This window comes from Periophthalmus magnuspinnatus, chromosome 6 (genome assembly GCF_009829125.3).
Source record: "Periophthalmus magnuspinnatus isolate fPerMag1 chromosome 6, fPerMag1.2.pri, whole genome shotgun sequence".
Taxonomy (NCBI): domain Eukaryota; kingdom Metazoa; phylum Chordata; class Actinopteri; order Gobiiformes; family Gobiidae; genus Periophthalmus; species Periophthalmus magnuspinnatus.
This window is the reverse complement of record NC_047131.1, coordinates 9,792,124-9,810,283: the sequence shown is the minus strand read 5'-3', so window position 1 is coordinate 9,810,283 and position 18,160 is coordinate 9,792,124. Positions and strand designations below refer to the sequence as shown.

General features: G+C 35.8%; 1 protein-coding gene across 1 annotated transcript in view; it reads left to right on the top strand.

The window, feature by feature from the left end:
* The window catches only part of LOC117372516 (ATP-binding cassette sub-family C member 12-like), a 40,489-nt gene that overhangs the window by 8,364 nt on the left and 13,965 nt on the right, over nucleotides 1-18,160 (top strand). Inside the window, exons 8-15 of the mRNA XM_055222564.1 lie at nucleotides 1,022-1,129; nucleotides 4,092-4,301; nucleotides 5,710-5,781; nucleotides 5,849-5,973; nucleotides 7,114-7,186; nucleotides 8,166-8,369; nucleotides 8,536-8,670; nucleotides 11,090-11,196. Of these exons, the coding sequence (XP_055078539.1) occupies nucleotides 1,022-1,129; nucleotides 4,092-4,301; nucleotides 5,710-5,781; nucleotides 5,849-5,973; nucleotides 7,114-7,186; nucleotides 8,166-8,369; nucleotides 8,536-8,670; nucleotides 11,090-11,196 (1,034 nt within the window). The remainder of the gene's footprint in view (nucleotides 1-1,021; nucleotides 1,130-4,091; nucleotides 4,302-5,709; nucleotides 5,782-5,848; nucleotides 5,974-7,113; nucleotides 7,187-8,165; nucleotides 8,370-8,535; nucleotides 8,671-11,089; nucleotides 11,197-18,160) is intronic.

Here is an 18,160-nt window from a genome sequence, read left to right as displayed (position 1 = left end):
GAATGATGCACAGAAACCTTTAAGGTCCTGTATTATTCAAAATTAACTCTTGTGAGCTTTCATTCACACATGTTTGAGTAACCTTTCATTATTAGTCTGTCACATCTCCAAAGCTCAAAATGCTCTGTTACACCTTGTGATGTCATGAAGTGGTAGTTTTCAAGTTAAGAGCTACATTTACCTTTTGTTCAGTAAAGATAAGCAATTTCAGAGCTGAAATTATCCACATTATTCTAGTATTCTTCTTGTATTACCACATGACATCACAAAGTGGAACAGAGTGCTGAGAGAAGAAGAAGAAGACTCAGCCTAAATATGCAGGGTTTGTGTCTTAAACATGTGTCAATGAAACACAGCACAACTCCAGGTCTGTTTGTCATGAGGAAACTATATTATAACATAGATAATTGCATAGTGTAATATGGGCTCTTTAAGTTATGCAAATAAACCAAACCAGATGTGACCACTAGGGTTTGATGAGGAAGACGTTAAGGCGTTTCAGGGTTAGACCTGTTCCAAAGTGTTCTATTTGTATCTGAGGTCACCTGTTGTCTCAAACATTCTGAATTGATGAATATCAGTGTCATATGAGCTCTCATTAGGGCCCAGGGACAAGGCAAAGCGAAACAAAGAACCACTGGAGCACCAACCTGACTGGGCTGAGACACACTGCAAATATAATATAAATGTAATATAAAATATGTTGAGTGTATTTTGAGTTCACTACATTCACATGTGTCATTCATAGTTTTGATGCTTCAGTGAGAGTCTCCAGTGTGAATAAGTAAATAAGAAGAAAATGAAAAACTGTGTCCAAACATTTAACTGGTCGTGTGAGATGTGGATGGACATTTTCCTCTGAAATATTATGTTTATATATATATATATATATATATATATATATATATATATATATATATATATATATGAAAATTCCTGAAATTTCCAACCTAATGTTTCCATTTGTTTCTGTGAACAACACACCGACTACACCGTAACAAACATGTTTTCTGTTCACCAGGCATTTAGCACCATTGCCGTATTTAACGTCTTGAGGTTCAGTGTGGTTATACTTCCATTTGCCATTCACGCTTTTGTTGTGGCTGCTATTTCAGTTGGACGCCTCCAGGTAATCTCTCTGTCTCTCTCTGTATGTCTCTGTCTCTTTCTCTCACTCTTTGTCCCTGTCTGTCTCTGTCTCTTTCTGTCTATGTCTCTCTCTCTGTCTCTCTCTCTCTGTCTCTCTAGCTAGCTAGCTATCTATTTCTCTCTCTGTGTCTGTCTCTAACTTTTTCTATCTCTCTCTATTTCTCTCTGTGTCTGTCTCTAACTTTTTCTATCTCTCTCTGTCTCTCTCTCTATCTGTCTATTTCTCTATCTATCTATCTCTACCTTTTTCTATCCCTCTCTGTCTCTGTCTCTCTTTGTCTAGCTTTCCCTTTTTCTATCTCTGTCTCTCTCTCTCTGTCTGTCTCTCCCTTTTTCTATCCCTCTCTGTCTCTCTCTCAGTCTCTCTCGCTTTGTCTCTCTCATTTTTATGTATCTCTGTCTCTTTCGCTATCTCTACCTCTCTCTGTGTGTGTGTGTCTGTCTCCCCCTTTTTCTACGCCTCTCTGTCTCTCTCTATCTTTGTCTATCTCATTTTTTATGTATCTCTGTCTCTCTCTCTCTCTGTGTGTGTGTGTTTGTCTCTCCCTTTTTCTACCCCTCTCTGTCTCTCTCTCTCTCATCTTTGTCTCTCTAAATTTTTTGTCTCTCTCTCTGTTTCTGTCTCTCTCTCTCTCTGTCTGTCTGTCTCTCTCTCTCTCTGTCTGTCTCTTTCTCTCTCTGCTTCTCTGTCTCTCTGTGTGTGTGTCTCTCTGTCCTACTCTCATGTAAACTTATTAATGCTAAAGTTCTCTTGATACGTTACAGCTGATTTCATCAACCTTCCCTCGGGGTGTGATGTTAACTGTAGGGACTGCTCTGTCTGAGGCTTTGTTAGACTTTAATCTGTGCTTTATTTTAACACAATCTGACTAAAAAGAGCTAATTTAGATGAACTACAGCATGTGAGCTGATTTGTGCAGTTAAAAAAGTCCCTCTTAAATAACATTACAGTCACAAGCTAGCTAGCATTAGCCAAGAGTTTGTCAGTGAGTCACTCTCACCTTTTTGTTGAAAATCAAACTCCTAAACAGGACCATGAACATTCAGACTGATCACAGGCTGAGTCTAAATCTATTTTGCTTTTTTGTTTTTGTATTTTCAGACAGATCTCAAAACTTTTTTGTCAGAGTTTGCTAATGTGTGCAGTATATGCAGTAACTGCTGAACATTCCACCATAGAGATATGGTGATGTTACTGCAAAGTATCAGTAGTTTTGGCCATACCTCTTGAACACAGTGATTTTGTGGTGTTTTGTCCTTCTGTTAAATCATGTGACTGGACGCCTTGTTGAGCCCCACCTAACCCTAACTCACCTGCTTGTCTCCATTTTGAGCAACAAAAACAAATGTAACTGACCAAATCCAGAAGAGAATACAGTTTAAGTCAGACCTGTTCTGCAAACTGGACTTTTCAGAGCTTTTAACCATGTTATAGTAGTTTCTTCTCATTGAGCTTCTAAAGTCATTCATGTTTGAGTAATCTTTAATCTCTTATTGTCAAGATGCCATTTTGCCGATCACTCCCTTTTTCACCTCCACTGGTACAGGCTCACTGTAACAAATGTACTTTGTTCTTTAATTTTAATTCCTTAATCATAATATTTGTGGGATTCGTCAGTGTTGCGTAGTCATTTTGGTACAAATGAAAAAAGGGCTGCTCGCTAGTGTGATGTGCAGCTATCCATAGGGGGCGCCGACAGCATGCGGCGCTTTGTTGTGATGATGTTTATGTCAGCGTCAGTTCTCATTGGGCAATACAGTTTTATAACTATAGAGCAGACACAAACACAATAGGGCTGATTTAATGCCATACTGTGGAACATTCCAGGCAAATTAATAACACCTCTATGGAGACAAGTAGGTTGTGGATCCCTCAACAGTAGAATTACATAACGCACAGGGATGTGGCAAAGGTTTGTCACGTGTAATTAGAGTTTTGTGTGTAGAAAGTTCATCTTTTAGACATACAAAAAGTTTATGTAAAGGTTGAGTTACAGAGAACTACACACATCCTTGAGGATTATGCAACAAAGATAAACAGAGAAGAAGGAAGTAGAGTTACACAAAACAAATTAGTCTGATCTGTGTAAAGCCATTTTATTTTAATTTTCTGAACAATAAGAAGCTGTCCAAAGAAAAGAGAGGAGAATTAGCACTAGAGCTACAACCTGGTACAGCCCATCTTCCTGTTTAAGTGAAAAAATTAACTCAAAATAACTCCAAAGCTGTTTTAGAAATGAAAAAATAAAAGCCCACACCATTTGCTTTGGACCCTGGTCTGTACTTTTGGCATTAAACTATATATATATATATATATATATATATATATATATATATATATATATATATATATATATATATATATATATATATAACTACTATTATTAACAACTATTATTACAAACAAAAGCAATCGCTCCTAGGCCTGTCACATTAACACATTTGAAGCTCGATATGTCTTTACAGAGAAATACAGGGATTAATATTAATATTGAAACTACTTTATGTCAATGACAAAAAACAATAAAACTGGATAATCTCAGTGAACACATGTCTAAATGTCAGTGTCATTAAAAAGACCTGAGCAGCAACAAATAAACATCAGATCAAGTAATAACTATCCATAGAAAAGACTTTTTCAACACAGATCATTCAAAAATAACAAAAATCTGTACACATGATAATATTGAGCACCAAAATATATGGGCCCAGTGATCACTGTTTGAACAATGTTGATATAGTGATTATGGTGACGGGCCTAATCGCTACATCACTATGTCCACACATCAGTTTCAGACTCTTTCTGCTCTCGTTCTTATGGAAGATCATTAAGAACAAAGAAAAGAGTTTAAACATCATAAGTACAAGTTTAAAGCATCTCATTGCACTTTTACCATTACAATTTCACAAACTGAAGAACTGCAGTGACTGTTCTGTTACAGAAAATACTGAGAGTGGAGAATCCAGAGCCATATCTGATCAAAAGAAAGGACCTGGACATGGCTGTGGTCATGGAGAATGGCACATTCTATTGGGTCAAACCAGATGAACAGACAGAGCCCACGACTCAGACAGAAGACAAGGAGAATCCTTCAAAACCCCAGCTGGAGGTCAAGCCCACTCTGAAGAACATCTCCTTCACTTTACCAAAGGTGCCAAAAGCCTGTGTTTGTTTTTCATTTTCTTGAACCAAAACAGTGAGCATGGAGTTGAACAGTGAGCAAATGGTTCCATTGGATTATACTGAGTTTATTTAGTTAATCTCCTGTTCAGCTCATTTGGGCCTTGACAACGTGAACGTGTCCCTTGTTGAAGGTTGAGGTTAGTTTCTAATCATGTGTTTACCTAAAAATACATATAAAAATGTTTATAAAACATCTCCTGGCAAATCCAGACTGATATCTCTCTGTACTTTTTATACAGATTAATTGCAGTCTGGTCTCCGCGTCATCTGTTACATCAAATGTGATCATCCAATCAGATTTGTTTTTTTTCAGTGACACATCTGAAGGAGCTTGTTGGTCGCCTATGATTTATAAATAAAATCTCATTTCTCTCCCCTCAGATTAATACAGTTTAGGATTTGCTCATTGTTTCTGCAGAAATCCACTATGTTTTCAGGCCCTGTGAAATGTTTTTTACTTTATTATTTTCGATACGGACAAACCATGTGTGTCCCTCATTGACTGATCCACCTGTCAATCACGCTCATTTGAACTCTGGTGACCAGACTCACTTCATCAGAACGTAATGAAGAATTGTGTGTTCTGGATCAAAGGCAAATATGAAACTCCCCACTCCTCAAAATGACAGTGATGATAATAACAGGAGCATTACCGTTAAAAGTCACTCCCCCTTCAGAGCGCCATCCAGTGGTGGAAGAAGTACTCAATTCTGTTACTTAATTAAAGTTAAAGTATTAAAGTACATGTTTAAAAATGTACTTGAAGAGCAAAAAGTCTAATTATTTCATGCAGATTTTGAAGTCTTATAAAGCTTCAGATAGAGTGATTTGGTAAAGATAGCTCAAATATGAAAGTGTTAAATCTAAACTCTCAGATTTTTCAGCAGGACAATAATAAAAAATACTTTTACTTTTCGGTCCAGTTAAAAGTGTACTTGAGTAGAAAGTACAAATACCTGTTCTAAAATGTAGTGAAGTAAAAAGTATCCACTTTAAAATCTACTTAAGTAAAGTACAGATACCTAAAATGTTTACCTAAGTATAGGACTTTACTACTTTTACTTTGTTACGTTCCACCACTGGTGCTACCATATCACAATCAACGTGCATTCTGTTAATGAAACTACTGTGCATCGCATCAGGTTTGTGAAGTTTGTAAGTTTGTACAGTTTTGTATCATTAAATTGTCATGTGGGAGCATGGGTGGTGGAGGCTTGTGGGCGGAGCCTTGTACAGAATCTTACAGCTCACCGTAAGGAGGGTTTGAATAGGGCCAAACAGGGGAGAACACTAAAATACTCAAAACATGCATAGATGACATCAAATTGGATCCCAGGCAATATGCATACAACTGACATTATTATTCTCTTTTGAAGGGTACGCTTCTCGGAGTTTGTGGGAACGTCGGGAGTGGAAAAACCTCTCTCATTTCAGCCATTTTAGAAGAGGTATGGTGTGTGAAATATGACCTGTACACCGTCACAATCTAAACAGTTTGGTCTGTTTTTGTTCTAGATGTACCTCCAGCAGGGAACAGTCATGGCCAGTGGGACCTTCGCCTACGTTGCTCAACAAGCCTGGATGTTCCATGGGTCTGTCAGAGAAAACATTGTGATGGATGCCCCCTTCGAGCGTCACAAGTATATTTGAAACTAATTTATTTTAAATCTTTGTCAGGGCGATAGTTTTGGACCTTTTAGAAATTTTGCCCAAAAATTGGAGAGGGATTGGAGTACTTTGTTAGATTCTTCTTATTACTCCTCACACAGGCACAACCAGGCAAAGTTTGTTTGTTTGTTTATTCTTTACATTTATTACTTTCTACATTTTAGATACAGAAGACATCAAATATATGAAGCAAGATATATGGAATTATGTAGTGAAGAAAAAAAGTTAAACAAGACAACTAAATATTTTTAATAGTTTTTATTAAAATCCTCAAAGTATCCACTAGTGATGGGACTTTCAGCTTTTTTGTGAGATCTGAATCTTCTGGATCCGTTCATTTCAAAGAGCCATTCAAAAGACTGGCTCTTTTATTATTTATTTATATGACAGAATCCAAAGTGAGAACTCTTTTTATCTACACAGTAATCACACAAAGAGAGAACTCACCAAGACCAATAGTTGATCTACAATATTAATAATTAAAAACTATTATTGTGAAGCCAAATATATATTTTTTTCTTTTTTTTTTTGCACAGATCTCCTGGATTTGACATTTTTTTTCAAATCTAAAGCAAGTATTAGAGTAGAGTGTTGTACAAACTGTCGATAAAGTCTCTCTACAGTTTTAAAATTTCATTTCAAAGGCAAATGATCAGATATATACTAATAAGATTTGTTCTATTGTACTCAGTGGTTATAAACATTTGTAAGCTCATTGGGGACTGCATATTTGTGAGTTCCACAAACATTTCCAGACCGTTGGATTGACGGGATGAACCAATGGAATGGAAATTATCCTTTGGCTATAATGCGGGGTGTTTACATTCATGTTGTATCATGTCTGTTCATTCGTATGCATTGTCTCAATCAAATAAATAAATAAATAGAATTGTAAAGAGACTTTATGGACACCTTGTATATATAATTATGACACGGCTATTATGAGGTATGTTTATGTTTTAAATAAAATAAATATATTAATATGAATGCATTATATAACGCCCCCTTGTGGCACATGGCTACAAGAGTATAGAACAGTATAAAAAAGAAGTGTAGTTAGGGCGGACGAGGCTGAAACACAGGCCCCTGCTTCAGTTTCTTGTTGTTTACAGATATGAAAAAGTCCTGGATGTGTGCAGTCTCCGTGCCGACTTAAAGATTCTTCCATATGGGGATCGAACTGAGGTATGTGTCCCATTCACAAGCCCTATGGCTGTGTTTCTCCTGTGGTCTGCACAATGAGGCGTTAGGATTAGGCCACAAGAAACATTTTAAAGTGCGATATACGGCTGAAGTAAATATAGACAGTAAACAATATTAGTGAAACCAAAACATAAAACAGAATTATCCCCAAAGACTATTCTAAATGCACAAAATATGAGCAGCAATAAGGAAATAACAGAATGCAGTGGTGGATGAAGTTTTGTTAGTTAAGTAAAAGTACAGATACAGAGGCAAAAAGCTACGTTAAAGTATGTACAAGTAAAAGCATGATGAAACAATCTGCTTAAGTAAAACTATTTAAGTATTAAGTACAAAGTAAAGAGTAAAAGTTTTTCACACAAATATTGTTAATTTGTTATGTAGTGATGTTGATTAAAATACTGCTTCAGATTTTGGACACAGTAGCAATACAAAACCCATTTCTTAATTTTTTTAATGAATTTTGTGTATATATTTTTGTTTGCTCAAAGCCAGAGCTCGAACTCGAAAACTCTGGGTACACACGTACACTGTGACGTACGCACTTTGTTCTCCAATTTTATTTTCTTAATGTGATACTACGGTGATACTAGTAGGATTTGTCAGTGTCACATAGTCATTTTGGTACAAATGAAAAAAAAAAATCAGCTGCTCGCTAATATGATGTGCCGCTATCCACAGGAGAGACCGACAGCATGCGGTGCTTTGTTGTGACGTTTACGTTGATGTCAGCTTCCACTGGGTTTTCCAATGCGGAAATCAGTGGACTTGTTTCTTTTATTAAGTTGTTTTAGATGATTATTGTGATGTAACATGCCCAAATTCTAAGATAATGATCCACAGGTGTCATTGATTATAACTATAGAGCAGACACAAGCACAGTGGGCCTGCTTTAAACTAGTCACTATTTTTACCGATACCTAATTCCAATATGAAATCAAATGTACATGTCTGCTAACAGATAGGAGAGAGAGGTCTGAACTTGTCAGGAGGGCAAAAGCAGAGGATCAGTTTGGCCAGAGCAGTCTACTCCAACAGAGACATATTTCTTCTGGACGATCCTCTGTCTGCTGTCGACGCCCATGTGGGGAAACACATCTTTGAAGAATGTATCAAGAAGGAGCTCCAGGGAAAGTCTGTTATCCTGATCACACACCAACTGCAGGTACTCTACTTTTTATCAACAGAATTAGATACTTTGCAGTGACATCCTCCTGGGGGTGTTCTACATGTATCTCTATGGTGGAACGTTCAGCAGTTACCATGATGATGCCGTGCGTACATTAGCAAACACAGCCTGTTTTGTTGAAACCATACTCTCCGTTGTTCAGTACCTGGAGTTTTGCGATCACATTTTGCTGCTGGAGGATGGAGAGATTGTTGAAAGTGGGAAACACCAGGATCTCATGGAACTCAACAAACGCTACGCTCAGCTCGTCAGCACCTACCAGACAGAGCAGTCCAAAGTAAGACCGTTTACAATGAAACATACAAATCATGTCTAACTCTAACTTAAAGAGGGGCTATTTTACTTCTGTGGGGTATAAACTGCTAACACATAACGTATTTAGATCACCATGTTTCTTTTTATTGTTAAAATGTTATACTCACCAAAAACAATATAGTAACATGTTTTATAAGTTTAATTTTTTAAGCTCTGAGTCTCCCTTAGCTTTGCTCTCTGTGCTAAGTCTATCCCCCTTCAGAGTGCACAGATCACAAAACAATCAGCGTGCATCCCATTAATCAAACTACTGCACATCACATCAGGTTTGTGAAGTTAGAGCTTTGTAGAGCTTTGTATCATATTTTTGTATATTTATGGAGAATTGTCATTGTCAATCGTCATTAATAAAACATGAGAAAAGACTTAATTCATATTGAACAAATAGGTCATTAAGTTTATTTTATGCTAATTAGTAAAGAGGGAACATTATGGAAAATTGACTTTTTGGAGGTTTCTACCATGTTGTAACATTGTTCACTTATCAAAAACCTGCCTGAAGAGGTTTTTGATGTCATCCTTGCATGTTTGGGTAATCTAGCAATCTCTCCCGGGCTCTATTCAAACCCATCTTTGGGGAGTTATCTGTAAGATTCTGTGCAAGGCTCCACCCACAAGCCTGTAAGATTCTGTGCAAGGCTCAGCCCACGAGCCTATGTCACCCATACAAAAACATGATACAAAACTGTACACAGCAACATGACAAATCTGATGTGATGTGCAGTAGTTTCATTAGTGGGATGCAGCTGATTGTGTTGTGATAGTGCTCTGAGGGGGGAGTGACTTAGTGCAAGGTCAAAAATGAAAGTCAAACTGTTAATACGTTATTTTGAGTGATATTGGCATTTTCAAAACAATAAAAGGAAACATGGTGATCTAAATATGAGGGCAGTTAACAATCCATAGGAGATAGTCCCTCTTTAATACCCCATAGGAGTAAAATACCCCCTCTTTAATAAAAATAAAATACCCTGAATGAAACGTTAGCAAAGCAACAAAATAAGTGTATTTTCTTAAATTCTAATTTGTCAAATAGACAGTTTGGCCTACTCAACTACACAGTTGCTAGGTAACAGTTATGGAATTCCCTGTTGTGATGCCATAATTTCCAACCAGGAAGTAAAATTTTAAACTAAAGTAAAATCTTTAGTTAAACTGCAAATATAATGATCTTAACTGTGCTTTCGTGAAATGAGTAATCTAACTTGTCATTGGACTTAAATCATAATCAACAAACAGATCATTAAGTTTATGTCATTCTTAGTTACTACAGAGTTCATTTGTTTGCCTTACCAGCTACCTAATTAATGCCTGAGATGGTCCATTACTTAAAAAACCCATATTATGCTAGATCAACATTCTTTGCTTTTGAATAGCCTTTTCCCTTAGCCTTTGGGTATACAGGATCTGTATTTACTCAGAAAAGCTCAATTTAAACTACCCAGTTGCTGTAAAGATATCTTTATATCTTTTTAGACACCTTTCAATTCCGGTTTAGGCCGTTTTAATTTTCTGCGATCTGTTAAGTTTTTTCGATCTGTTGCAGTCACTAATTTTCAGAGGAAATCTTCATAAAAGCCTGTACAAGTTCAATAACTTTCGTCTAATTGCTGTCCGCCATCTTTTTGGTTTGTAGTTCATCAAGAAAATGCGCATTTATAAAGCTAAGCGTTCAGTTATTGGTTGCATTAACCAAAGCATATCGTTACACCGGCCTCCAGTTACAGAATCTCCGCCAACAACTTGGATTACTTTTATTTTTCGGGGAAATCTGCCTACAAACGTGCCCAGGACGCTTTTTGTTTGTGGGCACCACTTCAACGAGAAATGCTTCTCAAACCTGCTTCTCATCAGTTTAGTGACAGATTTGCTGAAACGCTTCATTTAATAGAGGGATAATTTCCTTTGATGTATCCAGATGATGTGGTAAGTCAAAAACTGCACTAAAATAATGACACATTTTATTGTATATGTTGATGTGACCTTGTGGTTTGTATGGCGTCTTTTACTTTAGCATTAGCTTTGAATAATGCTGTCATTGTGTTGTTTATATATCTGTCTGCATCAAGTCATTTGTGTGACTTTGGAATTGATAATTGCCCCTTTTTGTATTTTCCTTTTGTTATTTTACACCTAAAAATGTTTAAAGGTTAGTTAGCTGTAGCTCACTAGACATACAAGATGCGCGCAGGCTACTTTGGGTGGTATTTGGTAATAAAAAATAGTTTTATTGTGTAACGTTACGATGTTTCTACTTAAATACAGTGGATAATGAAGACTTCTAACTTTAAAACTGAATACCTAATGGCTACTAAATAAATGTTGCTTATTGATTATAAAATATGCAATTAACATGTCATTGTTGTTTTGGGGACTTCCAGTGCACACCAGCCATCGTTTGTTACAATGGGCTGCCAGACAGAAATAATAGCATCGTGCACAACAGGGACACAGCTCTGTCAAAACCCTCCAGCCCCATTGTGATACGGTACTATGTGCCAAAAAGTTCTGCTTTTCCTTTGCTGGGAATGCTTTGCGGTTTGTTTTTTTGTAACTTATATTTTATTATTTTCAAAGATATAACAATAGAACAGTGAACATTCGGTCAGCCGTCATTTTAAATACAAAAACCATTTATCCCAGTTTTCTTTATATTTTTCCTTTTGTAACCTTAAAATATATGTGAGTCTCTCCATAGTGTGAATTTCTTCCACAATGTCCCTCCAGTTGTCAAGCGTATGGGGGTCTTCCTTGTGCCATTTGCGTGTAATGGCTTTTTTTGATGCTGCCAGTAATATCTTAAGTAGTAGTCCTTTTTTGGGATATGCGCGTCAGTAGTCCGCCTTGTATGTCCTTGTTAGTGTGTACCCCAATATTTTCTCCATTTCTTTGCCCAAAGTTTCCCAAAATTGTGACACCTTGCTGCACTGCCAAAACACATGTGCATGTCCCACATTATACTCCCCACAATGTCTCCAACATGGTTGATCCACTGATAGAGATGCTTTTTTAATCTTTGGTGTGATGAAAAATCTGATGATGTTCTTCCAGCAAACAATATCAATATCTGATTTTGCCAAATTTTATACCAGTTATCGTCACTTATTTCTTCTTTAATTTCTTTCACCCATTTATCCCTAATGTATAACAACGTATTTTTCCTGTTAGCCCCCAAACCTTTATACCATTTAGATATAATTTTTGCACTCTTCTTATATGCATCCCAAAGTGTCACAGTGATTATATTCAGCTCACTCGGGAGGTCCGGTCTGATTTCTCTTTGGTAATAGTCTCTCACTTGAAGGTACATATAGAATTCCTGATGTTCTAAATCAAATCTGTGCTTCCTTAATGAATGTTCCTATAATGTTCAATCCTTTATTTGCCCACTCTTTAAATTTGGTATTCATAATTCCTGGTTTGAAATTTGTATCATATGCTAGCCAACTTAAAAGTTTAATCTCTTTCTCTATTTTGAATCTTTTTACAATTCTGAACCAGACATCCAGCGTGAACTTGACTATACAGTCTAACTTTGTTACATTTTCCTTAAACAATCTTTTGTTTGCAATCATTGCTCGTACATGGCAAACATTATTCAACTCAATTTGTTTCCACTTGGCCGTGCACTCAGAGTCACACCAACAAATCAAACATTTGAGCTGGGCTGCATAGAAATACTCTTCTAAATTTGGCAGGGCCAATCCACCCTCATTTTTTGGTAATTTGTCGTAACGGGTGAGTGTAACGGACCAAAGGATGCAGACTCGGGGAATATTTACAGGATTTATTGTAGGAATAGGACAAATACAAACAGAGGGTGAACCGGAGGTGAGCAGATGAGCAGGTGAGCAGGAACACAGGAAACACAGGGACCGGGGACATGAAGGGACCACGGGACGACAGGCAGACCAGACGGGTGTAGGGCAGAGCGGGCAGGAGACATCCAGGGCCGGAGCACGACAGGAACACAGGCACGACAGGAACAAGTGAGGACAACACAGACAGGGTCAGGACATGCAGACAATCTCCCCCTGAGTGTCTTCCCCCATCTCCTCTTATCCATGGCAGGTGTGGTGATTAGCCAGATGGAGAGCAGGTGCGCGCGGGAGGAGCCGAGAGCTCCGCCCAGCTCCAGGTACAAGCAGGTGAGGGAGGGGGAAGAGCACACAGGGAGGAAAACCAGGAGCAGACAGTGCGGATCATGACATAATTGAACTGTTGAAAATTTAATTCTTGGTTTGGCTCCATTCCATATGAATCTTGAGATTTTTTTGTACCACTCCACAAATTGATTAGCTGATATTGACACTGGCAGGGACTGGAAAAGATACAAAATTCTCGGCAGGACATTCATCTTAATTGTCTCGATTCTAGCATGTAGATCTAACAATAAAACCTCCCATCTTTCCATGTCTTTGTATATTTGTTGGTTCAAGGGTTTATAGTTGGTCTCATATAATGTGTTTAAATTATTTGTAATCTTTATTCCCAAGTAGTCTATTGATTTTTTATTCCACTTGAAATTATATTGCTGCGATATTTTTAATGGAGAATTACAGCTTAAGAGGAGAACCTGCGTTTTCTCAATATTCAGTTTATAACCCGATAGATAGCCAAAATAATTTAGTAAGTCCATTAATTTAGGTAAACATACATCTGGTTGTTTTAAATAAATTAAGACATCGTCAGCAAATAGCCCCACCTTGTGCTCTGTGTCCTTAATTTTTACTCCTATTATTTCCTCTTCCTGCCTTATAGCTTGCGCCAATGGTTCAATAAATATTGCAAAGAGGGTTGGTGACAAGCTGCACCCCTGTCTCGCAGATCTTTCTAGGGTAAACCAGTTTGTGAGACTACCATTTATCTTTAGTCTTTATTTTGGGTCTTGGTATAATGTTTTGACACAATTGATTGACTGTGTATTAAGGCCAAATCTTTCCAAACAACAATACAAAAATCTCCAGCTAACGCAGTCAAAAGCCTTTTCGGCATCCAGACTCAAAAGAAGTGTGTTTTCGTTTGCCTATCTTTTTCTGTGATAGGCGAACATAATATTGAATTTTGGGACACTCCTATATTTGGTAAATCTAATGAGTTTAAAAAAGCTCTAATTGTCTCATCATCTGCTAATTTAGGTTGGGAATAAAGTTTTGAATAATATTTTTCAAATGTTTTTCAATTTCTTCTTTTGTAAACTAGGTTTTCTGTTATAGGCGCTCTTATTTTGTAGATCGAGTTAGATTGTTGTTTATTTCTCAAACGTCTAGCAAGTGATTTTGTTCATTTTGATCCTCCTTCAAAATATGTTTGTTTCAAAAACCTAATATTTTTTTCCACTTCTTCTGTTAATATCTTATCAATTTTTCCCCTTGTTTCTTTAATCTTATCAAGTATCTCTGGATTGTTATTTTCCTTATGTAGCTTTTCAAGTTTTCTAATTCCTCTGTGGCGGTCTGATAGTCTAACGTTTTTCTTTTTTTAATATATGCTGCATGTGATATCAGTTTGCCTCTCAATACTGCCTTCATAGCATCCCACACCATTGTGGGATCTGTTTCTCTATTACAGTTTCTTTTTTTATAGTTATTGATTTCAGTTTTTAGCTTTTCCCTTAATTGTTTATTGTTAGCATTCCAACATTGAGTCTCCAGTTTGTATTTTTAATTTTTCTACTAAGGTCCAATGTTAGACTCAATGCACAATGATCTGACAATCAGCTGCTTTTATCTTACATTCTAATATTCTAAACCTGTCTTCTTTGTTCATAAAAATGTAGTCTATTCTATACAAGTTAAGTGTGGAGCTGAGTAGAATGTGTAGTCCCTCTCTAATGGATGAATTCTCGCCAACATCCATAATCCCCAATTCATTTAATGTTGTATTGATGTATCGTGACAAATATGTTCTACTGTTTTTTTAATATTACTTGAGTCTAAAGTATGATTCAAGACAATGTTCCAATCTCCACAGCATATTAAGTTCCTTCTGTTTCCATAGCCACTATGCAAATACAGATTTATAAAGGAATTATCAGATTCAGGTGGAGCATAAACATTCAACAGTGTAACCACATATTCTTCTAGTTTCCCCTTAACTAATACATATCCACCTTCACTGTCTTTAATTTCTTTCAGGCCCTCAAATTTTATATTGTTATGTATTAAGATTGCTACTCCCACGTTTTCTACCTCCTTTAAATGAACTATAAAATACATTTCTATAACCTAACTTACTTATTTTTTCAGTTCCGTATCAAACAGGTGAGTTTCTTGTAGGTAAATGATCTCTGCCTTTTCCTTCTTTAACCTTTTTAAGAACCTTGCCCCTTTTAATTGGATTATTTATGCCATTCACGTTCAGAGAGACAATCTTACTTTACTGGTACACATCTTTAACCAAGGAAAAAAATATTGACAGCATGACCGTAACAACCCAGTGAACATTATGAACCCAACTAAAATATTAAAGAACAGTACCCCCTGGTAAAAGTCTGGGCCTATGGGTGACCCTAGTGCCTGTTGGTAGGGGAGAGGTTACGCCTCCCACTAAAGAAGGGCCCCTCTGTAAGTGTTGACTCAAAAGTCTAATCCATTCTACTATGTCCAACTACTTTCAATTCCCTCTTGCCAGTATCATTATTTTTCATGGGAGGTTTTTTTTTTTTTTTTTTTTTTTTTTTTTTAAAGAGAAGCGTACTGCCGGATTTCCACATGCTTGTCTATTTTAGTAGTGTTTATATCGGCAAACTTTTTATTTATTCTTTAATATTTAAATGTATTTGTTTGTTTTCCTATTAGCATTTACCTCCCATCAATCTCTATATTTTATCTCCGAAACTCCTGTAGTCTCTCCCTCGCTCTCCGTCCTGGAGATCTGCTCCGTGTATCCCGTGTGTGCCTGTGTTCCCATGAGCAGGCCTGCTGAATCCTCCGCTGCTCCTCGTCTTCTCTCTCCGTAGACCCAGCCGTCACATCAAAACCCTTCTTTAATGCACTAGCCTGAGCAGTATTTTAAAACTAAACTATTTATTTTGAGCTGGCCCGAAATACACCTTTATTAGTGTATAATTACAAGTGACATTGTACATTGTGAAGAGATCATCCATAGTAAAAAAAAATCTAATTTCAGCAAAACTTCCAACATAAAATTTGTTCTTTAACTCAACTTATATATATATATTATTATATATATATATATATATATATATATATATATATATAATATATATATATATATATATATATATATATATATATATATATATATATATATATATATATATATATATATATATATATATATATATATATATATATATATATATATATATTATATATATATATATATATATATATATATATATATATATATATATATATATATATATATATATATATATATATATATATATATATATATATATTATATAATATATATATATATATATATATATATATATATAATATATATATATATATATATAATATATATATATATATATAATATATATATATATATATATATATATAATATATATATATATATATATATATATAAGTTGAGTTAAAGAACAAATTTTATGTTGGAAGTTTTGCTGAAATTAGATTTTTTTTTACTATGGATGATCTCTTCACAATGTACAATGTCACTTGTAATTATACACTAATAAAGGTGTATTTCGGGCCAGCTCAAAATAAATAGTTTAGTTTTAAAATACTGCTCAGGCTAGTGCATTAAAGAAGGGTTTTGATGTGACGGCTGGGTCTACGGAGAGAGAAGACGAGGAGCAGCGGAGGATTCAGCAGGCCTGCTCATGGGAACACAGGCACACACGGGATACACGGAGCAGATCTCCAGGACGGAGAGCGAGGGAGAGACTACAGGAGTTTCGGAGATAAAATATAAGAGATTGATGGGAGGTAACTGCTAATAGGAAAACAAACAAATACATTTAAATATTAAAGAATAAATAAAAAGTTTGCCGATATAAACACTACTAAAATAGACAAGCATGTGGAAATCCGGCAGTACGCTTCTCTTTAAAAAAAAAAAAAAAAAAAAAAAAAAAAAAACGTCCCATGAAAAATAATGATACTGGCAAGAGGGAATTGAAAGTAGTTGGACATAGTAGAATGGAAGTTAGACTTTTTGAGTCAACACTTACAGAGGGGCCCTTCTTTAGTGGGAGGCGTAACCTCTCCCCTACCAACAGGACACTAGGGTCACCCATAGGCCCAGACTTTTACCAGGGGGTACTGTTCTTTAATATTTTAGTTAGGGTTCATAATGTTCACTGGGTTGTTACGGTCATGCTGTCAATATTTTTTTCCTTGGTTAAAGATGTGTACCAGTAAAGTGAAGATTGTCTCTCTGAACGTGAATGGCATAAATAATCCAATTAAAAGGGGCAAGGTTCTTAAAAAGGTAAAGAAGGAAAAGGCAGAGATCATTTACCTACAAGAAACTCACCTGTTGATACGGAACATGAAAAAATAAGTAAGTTAGGTTATAGAAATGTATTTTATAGTTCATTTAAAGGAGGTAGAAAACGTGGAGTAGCAATCTTAATACATAACAATATAAAATTTGAGGGCCTGAAAGAAATTAAAGACAGTGAAGGTGGATATGTATTAGTTAAGGGGAAACTAGAAGAATATGTGGTTACACTGTTGAATGTTTATGCTCCACCTGAATCTGATAATTTTTTATAAATCTGTATTTGACATAGTGGCTATGGAAACAGAATGAACATTAATATGCTGTGGAGATTGGAACATTGTCTTGAATCATACTTTAGACTCAAGTAATATTAAGAAAAACAGTAGAACATATTTGTCACGATACATCAATACAACATTAAATGAATTGGGGATTATGGATGTTGGCGAGAATGTCATCCATTAGAGAGGGACTACACATTCTACTCAGCTCCACACTTAACTTGTATAAGAATAGACTACATTTTTATGAACAAAGAAGACAGGTTTAGAATATTAGAATGTAAGATAAAAGCAGCTGATTTGTCAGATCATTGTGCATTGAGTCTAACATTGGACCTTAGTAGAAAAATTAAAAATACAAACTGGAGACTCAATGTTGGAATGCTTAACAATAAACAATTAAGGGAAAAGCTAAAAACTGAAATCAATAACTATAAAAAAGAAAACTGTAATAGAGAAACAGATCCCACAATGGTGTGGGATGCTATGAAGGCAGTATTGAGAGGCAAACTGATATCACATGCAGCATATATTAAAAAAAGAAAAACGTTAGACTATCAGACGCCACAGAGGAATTAGAAAAACTTGAAAAGCTACATAAGGAAAATAACAATCCAGAGATACTTGATAAGATTAAAGAAACAAGGGGAAAAATTGATAAGATATTAACAGAAGAAGTGGAAAAAAATATTAGGTTTTTGAAACAAACATATTTTGAAGGAGGATCAA